This window comes from Hibiscus syriacus, unplaced genomic scaffold, assembly GCF_006381635.1.
Source record: "Hibiscus syriacus cultivar Baekdansim isolate YM2019G1 unplaced genomic scaffold, ASM638163v2 tig00113124_pilon, whole genome shotgun sequence".
Classification (NCBI taxonomy): Eukaryota; Viridiplantae; Streptophyta; class Magnoliopsida; order Malvales; family Malvaceae; genus Hibiscus; species Hibiscus syriacus.
In genome coordinates this window covers 2,145,263-2,153,822 of record NW_024063444.1, presented here as the reverse complement: position 1 = coordinate 2,153,822, position 8,560 = coordinate 2,145,263, and the positions used below count along the sequence as shown (strand labels likewise).

The following is an 8,560-nucleotide window of genomic DNA, read 5'->3' as shown; positions in this document are numbered from 1 at the left end:
GCGTGGTCAGCAGGATCGGCGGTTGCAGTGCCGGTCCCTCCAGGCGGATCTTCGAGGAGGATTTCTCAGGCAAAACTCTCGGCTTGTCGGATACAGCTGGCTTCAAAAATATCTTCTCGCACTTTAAGCACTTTCGAAATATCGGATGAATGTGGCAAATTCATTTTTCTCAGCAATCTCCTTATGTCACGGCATTTTATTTCCTCTTTTCCTTGCTCTCAATACCTGCACATCATCAGACAAGTACCTTTCCCATAAAGCAGCACCGCAGTAAAAATAAAATGCCACGGCAAACCGAAATCCATCACATACAACTAAATGCTTCTAAATGCATCTATATATTCCTAAATGAGCCTTTAGACATTCAATAACTTAAGTTAAAAGGTCCCAAAATGTGACCTTTTACGGAGTTATCTAGAAACTACTATAAAATATCTTTTGATCTAATCTCGGATAAAGTTATGTTGTCTCAGATATCTGTCCTTGCTCTTCCCACTTCTTTGATCCTACATGTGAAACAATCATACACTAAGTCTTTGACTTAGTGAGGCATATAAAGCATATAATAGAAACCATAAAACATTTCATATAACAAAATGCATACATGCACCTATATCATCATTATCAATATCAATATCATTATCATGTAATACATTTCACTCAGCAATATACACAGTATCACATATAAATCTTGTAATATATTCCATATAACAAAGCATATACATCACATACAGTGTATTTATGTTATCTCTTTAATAGTCCATGTATTATTCCATGCATACTTTTGATATCTTTTGTAGGCCCATATACAGTACTGATATCTTTTATAAGCCCATATACATTACTGAGAACTCAAGGTATGTGAGTACACTGAGGTTGTGCACATATGTTGTCACCACAGCTCGTATAAATTCCCACTAAGGCATATAAATTCCCATTAAGGCATGTAAAATTATCCCAAAAGATCTCGTATATGTCCCGAAGGACCTATCATCCCGAAGGATGTCATCTGTGTCCCGAAGGACCTATAGAGCCCTCGACTCTTGGCATGCCAACTATACCACTAGATCTCATATCACATAACATGGGCATTATCATTTATAACAATTCACATCACTTGTATCATTCTTGTATGATCTCATAGATCATTGTCATATAACTCGTATCATATAGGTTCATATCATATCACATATATCACATGTGCATGTAATCATGTAGATCGTATTTTATAATTTGTATCATTTCTCATGTGTTCATATAAACACGTATGTCATATCTTGCTCACATATGAATGTATTAACATACATTAGATTCACATATCTCATATTTTATTCCCATATGTTCACATCAATCATGTCACATAAAATAACATGTCAAACATATCACATATAATAACATATGACACATATACCCATTTTCATGTACTCATGCACACATAAGCATCATATCAATCACATGCTTGTACTTATGGAATCATGCATTCCAACATGGGAAATAGATTTATCGTAAATCCTACCAAATGATGTATAAAACATCCATATAATGTTATGCATGCATCACAATCAAGTAACATTTTAGGAGTCACTTCTTACAATAGTAACTCCGTCACTGGCTCATCGCAAGCCAATATTGTTTATTCTATAACATAAGTACAAATTAAATTTGCACTCACCTTGACACTTTATATATCCAAAAGATGTTCCTCACTATAATCCACAACAACCCTTTTATACTTGACTTGTCTTAGTCACAAATCAATCACGATCTGTACAAATAACAATTTTATAACGATACATATGTTAGTATTGTACTAACATAAACACATCTCAAATAAAAAATCCATAATATACTTGAAACTCATTTTCTATCAAAATACTTAACACTTAATAATTCCTTTTAATATTGGCACCAATTTTTCCAGTTTATATAAAATGGTCATTCACCATTTTATCACTTAAATTTTAAATACCAAAAATTCCAGAAATTTCAGTATTGGAATTATTGCCAAACAAGTACTTTTACAAAGGTACAATTACATTTGAGTACCACAACTATGTGAATGTTGAATTTAAATCACAAATCTTTTCAAGCTTCCAAAATAATCATATTTCACATCTAAATGCTCATTTTAATCCCAAAACAACAATTTCCAGTATAGTACATCAACTATTAAATAATTATACAATCATTCATAACTTTTCCAAAATTACCGAATTGGTCCCCTAACTTTTCAAAAATTACAAAATGGTCCCCTAATTTTTCTAAGGCTTGTAGAATACTTCCTACATCATTTTCAGACCTTATATAATTTTTTCATAATTTTTCTCACTCAAATACATCATGATTGGATACTTTATCCTTTAAAACTACGTTTTCATGATTTTGCTCGATTTTGATTCGATTCAAGTATGAAATCAACTTTCAATCAACCTTATAACATATCTACAATCAAATTCCTAATCAACTCTCATCAGAACACAAAGTTCTACAATTTATAATTTGGTCGAATTTTACATAATAATTTCTAGGAAGATTGAACATATTTTAACCATAAATCAAGCTTGAAAATGAATCTATAACCTCTAAATCATCAATTTCATGAATCATTTCATGAACATAAACCCTTAGATTTGGGATCTTTGAAATCCAGCAAGATTAGAAAGCAATATTGATACCAAATGATAGCGTTTTTCGTGTAGATCATTTTCTTATTTCACGACATAACTCGAATTCCAAAGAAAATTGCTCAAAAATGGAAAACAAATATTTTTCCCTTACCTTATGAAACTTAAGTTCTTTACTGGAGAAGATGAACATCTTGGCATGATATTTTAGATTGATATCATTCTTATCTACCTTTAAATTAATATTTAATTCATTAAATTGGGAAAATACCAATTTACTCTTAATAAAACTTCATAATTACATTTAAACCTATACACCTCACCCTTATCCTCTTCAAAGAAGAGACATATCAGCCTTATCATCTTTTAATAGTCAAAGATGAACAAAATATTTTCTCACTTTATCATTTTACTCTTGAAATTTCCAAAAATTACAATCCTACCACTTTAATCCAACGATCCAAATTAAACATGTAATTAAACCATTAAATATTATTTTTCAACATTTTTAAAATGTTAAAATAATATATTTATTTTCTTATTTTCGAAACCAACAGTAACTTTTTTAAAATTATCATTTGGTCCTTGAACTTTTCAAAGTTTATACTTTAGTCACCAAACTTTACAAATTTACAACTTGGTCACTCACTAAATCCATTTATGGAATAAAATTCTTTTTGGGAAAATTATCACTTAATTCCTTAAACTTTTTCCAACTTTTCTAAATTACACATAAAGTTTCAAAATCTTACAATTTGGTCACTAACCTGATTTTTGGGATGTTACATTTATCTGATGTGTCGAGGAAGGCAAGAATGGTTTGCATATTGTTAAATGGCAGTAGGTTTATAGGCTGATAAATTAAGGTGGCTTGGGTTTCCGGAGTTTAGCTCAACAGAATAAGGTGTTTCTCATGAAAATTACATTCAATATTTTAGCTAAGAAAGATCATCTGTGGATGCGATTGATACGGGCTAAGTATAGGTGTTCGGATGGTATCCCTGATGTGATTTGGAGCATTAGTTGTTCTACTCTTTGGAGGGGCCTTGTAGTTGTGTGGGAAGATGTTAGGAATCATGTTTCTTGGTGTGTCAGTAACGGTAAACTGGTGGAGTTCTGGTTTGATGTCTGGCTTGGTGATTGTGGTCCTTTGATAAATCATGTGATAGCGACTGGAGGTATCGGCATGCATCGGATTACAGTTGCTGATGTGACAGATGGCGAGGGGAATTGGCGGTGGTCTCAATTTGAGCATTTGCTTCCACCAGATATTCTGCTGCGAATCACTGCAAAAAGGGTCCTCTGGGTCATCTTGTTGAAGATTCAGTTGGGTGGAGTCTTAATGCCGATGGTCGTTTCTCTGTTAAGTCGGTATATGTGCTTCGTACAGCTGATCAGTATAGTCTTTCCAATATTTTTTGGGTGAAGGTTAATGAGTTTCAAGGGCTGCAAACAATCAATTTTTTCTTATGGCTCTGTTGTACTGAACGTGTCCTAACAAATGCGGAGAGGTTTCATCGGCATCTAACTTTGAGTAGTAGTTGTCCGATTTACGCTGCACCTGTGGAAGATGTTGATCATTTGCTGCGTCGATGCTCGTCTGTTACTTACATCTAGTCTGCGTTCGTTTGGGGCAATAAATTCACTGAATTTTTTGATATGAATCTGCATGAGTGGATGATCTTGAATATGGGAGGAGCGATTGATTTTGTAGGTGATAGGGATCATTGGGATATATTCTTCGGTGCTCTTGTTTGGAATATTTGGTTGTAACTGTCGACACCATTTTTCGCCCGGACGGAGAAAGACTGATACCGACTCAGAGGTTTTTCTTTTTGAAAAGGTTTTTCGAAATGTGAGGAGTCATTACTAATCATTTAAGGTGCGATTTGGATACCATAAAAATCATGTTATTTTAATAAAACGTTTTATTTTTATCAAAACACCAAGTTTTAAGGTCTGCAAAAATCCAAAAATCAGGTTCAGGAGTCAGTTACGTATGTGGAATGATTAACAGCCCCACAAGCGCCCAATAATTGGTACCTAGTTGATTACCCTATATTTAAAATAAAAAAATTTGAGTTCAATCTTTATTTAATTTAAAAATCATTACAGATGCAAAGTTGAAAAGGGTATTCGTTTATTAAAGTCGATAGCATTCGCCCCCTAGCATAAACGCGGGAGATCAGCTATTGTACTCGATAATCGAATATTGCCTCAATTTTAAAAATCATGATGCGATCTTTGAAAATGATGTCAACCTATTTCGGGAATCATCGGTAGTCACCCCCTGAGCATACTTGCGGGAGATATACCATTAATTCCCTAATAAGTAAACATTGCCTTAGGTTTAAAAAAATAACATGCAATCAAAAAAAAATTATTCATCCTAATTAATCTAAGGGTAAATTAAGGTCTTTTCTATCTTAAAGTGTCAAATTATGAAAATTAAGGAATCTAGGGGACTAAACCTAAAATGTGGGTTCTAATATTAACCATATTCGATTTTTAATCAACTATTGAATTTAATAATCGAGATAGTCCCTCGAGCATTTAAGCGAGGGACACCTCAAATTATTCCTTAAATTAAAGAGACTAAATTGAAGTCTAACTAAAATAGAGGTTATAACATTAATCTAAATTAATTTTAAGATTCAAATAATTAAATTGGAACCTCGAACAAAAGCGATGACCAAATTAAGAATTCTCCTAATTTAAGGGCTAAATTTAAAATTAAAGTAATCTAGATAGGGACTAAAACGATACAAATATTAAAGGCCAATAAAATATAAAAGTACTAAAATTACAATACTAAAAAATGAAGGGTAAAAATAAAATAAAATAACAATAAGTTAAAGGACTAAATTGCATAAACATTAAATTACCAAGCTAAAAAGGGAAAATAAATTAGAAATACATAAAGGGCTAAATTAAACGAAATTGAAATTTAATGGCTAAATCTAAACAAAATAAAAAACAAATTAGGGACTGAAATGTAAAAACATGTGAAAACTACAGGGACTAAACAATGAATTTACCAAAAAACATGCATGAAAATGGGTAAATCACGAAAATAATCCCTACAGGTGACTAACATACAAAAACACGCGTAAAGTAGGGGGATTAAACATAAATTATACAAAAAATTTCAAAGCACAAATAGAAAAGGAAAAATTATAAAAACAGTCCCTTCTAGTGACCATTTTGTAAAAACACGGATGAGTTAGGGGGTCCTAAGTGCAATTTCCCCTAACTTATTTTATAAATACAACTTTTTTATAATTTTCATTTTTCCCTTTTTAAAAAAAAACTTAGAGAGAGATTCTCCCCTCTCTCATAATCCCGACCATCGCTCTGTTGTCTGGGTCGTCGCTCCGCCGTCCGGATCGTCGCCATCGCCTCCAGTGGCCTTTGGCCACCAAAATTCACCAGGAGTCTTATCTCGAAATCCCAATCGTCGATCTGGGCTCGATTTCGCACGAAACGACCTCCAACACCGTGAAAATGGCCGAGAGCCCCTTGACTTCCACCACCCAGGTCTCCTCCGTCCGCCGTTGGATCAGGCCCAAATCGAGATATGTTGATCCTCTCCTCAAAGCACTCCTCCTCACCGTTCAGATCTGCGAACTGACCCTTCGAACGATGGTGAGGCTCCGACCAAACGTAAGTCTCTTTTCCTTTTTATTGTTAAAATAATTGCATTGCTCTACTTGGTTTATTACTTTCGAAATAAAAAAGCTTGTTTGGTGGTTTTTTGAATGAAGTAAAAAAAATAGAAAATGAAACGGATTGGTTCTACTCGAAAGAGAAAAAAAACTTCTTTGTTTTCTTTGTATTGCTTCGAAAAGTTATAGAGTGTTTTTTTAGAATCACCATCCGAGACCCTTACAATGATTTAATGCATGAGTCTTATACCCATTGTTACAGGAAAAATGGAATGATTAACATTTGTTTCTTCTGTGTTGTTTGTTGTTGCATGTTGCGTTGAGTGTTGGTGGAAGTGACGTGATGGAGCTACCTTTTGCAGGTATTGGGGTAGAGGGAGGTGGCTGCTGAGTGGGGTGAAAATGGTGGCCATTGGTTGGATGGAGTGGACGGCTACCTAGGGTTAGCCTAGACTCAGGCCGGGTTTTTGGGTTTCGGGTCGGGTTTGGGTGTCTTAGGCATTTGGGTCGGATTTTGGGTTATAGTTGGAGTTTGGTGTTTAAGTATTTGGATTGGGTCTAGTTTGGATCGGATCTTGACTTGGGTCCTAGATAATTGAAAAAATGGTGATCACAGCAACGTAACTCTATTACGTTTGATTCTTCTCGGGATGACAACTAGTCGCCGATCGAACGGAGTAAAGCTGTCTGGGAGTTCACTTGTCAGGTGTTACTGGAAGTAAGGCCTACGCAATTACGACAATTGAATTCTGATGTAACGTCGCAGTGTTGGTGTTGGCCTACTAGTGGTTTGGTGAAAATTAATTCAGATGGTGCTCACCATAGGGCGTTGGGTGTGGTTTCATGCGGGGTCTTATTCAGGATAGCGATGGCCGGTGGATTCTCGGTTTTGCCAAGTTCATCGGCATTTGTTCAGTACTAGAAGCGGAACTTTGGGGTATGTTTCAGGGTCTTTGTTGTGCCAAGGATGGTGGATTCACCCAAGTCATTATGTTGACAGCTTAGAGGCTTTGAAGGAGGTGTCGGATTCAAAGGTGAATTTGAGTAGGTTATTGGTGGCTCACCATATTGCGAAGCTCTTGGAAGGAGAGTGGACTGTGCGGTTTAAACATGTTCCTCGGCATGGAAATAGAGTTGCTGATTGTTTGGATAAGATGGTGGATTGGTGGCATTATGACTGCGTTGTTTTGTTGGAACCTCCCCTGGAAGTTCGACCTTTGTTGGATGATGATTTAGCTGCTCCTGTTTCGGCCTAGCTTGTAGGTCTGCTTTGTCTTGTGTTATTGGAAAAAATGTACCATATTATTATCCTATTTAAAGTATTTTTTTTTTGGTAAAGTGAGTATTTAAAGTATATCATTTTTTTATTTATATATTTATTTAAAATATCTTTTCATCAAAGTAAATACATAAAGTATATCATCTTTTTATACTTTAAATATTTATTTTACTAAAAAAAGTACTTCAAGAATATGTAGAACAAATGTTTATTTTTTTTAATTATAAAGAAATTTATTATAAAGAAATACTAAGTGCGAAGATAGGCAGGACCATAGAGGTCACGGTATAGTAGAGATATAATCTCTTGGGGGGTTCAAGATAGGTTCGAGGTTGTTCATTTGTAACAACGGTAGATTTTGTAAAGAAATTTGCTGCAACATTGGCTTCACGGCGAATGAGAATAAATTCTATCGTCCACTGCTTTGATATAAGATTTGCAATAGAGCGAACAAGAGCTATGAGGCTGTAGTTGGCCATTGGACAAGACACAAGGTTAAGAGCTTCTGCACAGTCTTTTGGCATTAAAGACGTTCAATTTTATGGGACTTGAAGTCCTTCAAAAATTTCCCAAAGTTCAGCTTGTAGTGGAGTTGAAATTCCAACCGACTTATTAAATCCAATGATCCAGTCATCATTCATATTTCGGATGAGACCACCCACCGATCCGAGAGAGGAAATATTGTGTACCGCTCCATACGTGTTAAGGGTGTACCAATCAGCAGGCGCAGGTTTCCATTGGATTAGTTCTGGACGAGCAGTAACAAAATCGGTTGGAGAAATGATCTTTGCTGTGATGATATAGAGGGACCAATTTTTACTTAGGCAGAGGAGTAGTTCATTGTGGAGGAACAAACCAGAAAATATGTAAGAATTTATTCGCTTTCAGACCTGCCAAGCTATGTAAAATGTTTGGGTATTCTCGAAAGTCTTAATATTGTGCGACAGAATGAACACATTATTGTACAAACTGGTAGCAATGAGGCTGTCCAC

The 8,560-nt window shown here is 35.0% G+C and overlaps 1 protein-coding gene across 1 annotated transcript; it reads left to right on the top strand.

Moving 5' to 3' along the window:
- The first annotated feature begins 6,128 nt into the window (after positions 1-6,128).
- On the top strand, positions 6,129-7,545 carry LOC120185743. The gene is made up of 3 exons (XM_039189881.1): positions 6,129-6,287; positions 6,951-7,185; positions 7,238-7,545. The coding sequence occupies exons 1-3, from the start codon at positions 6,129-6,131 to the stop codon at positions 7,543-7,545; spliced, it is 702 nt and encodes a 233-aa protein (XP_039045812.1).
- The last annotated feature ends 1,015 nt before the right edge of the window (positions 7,546-8,560 follow it).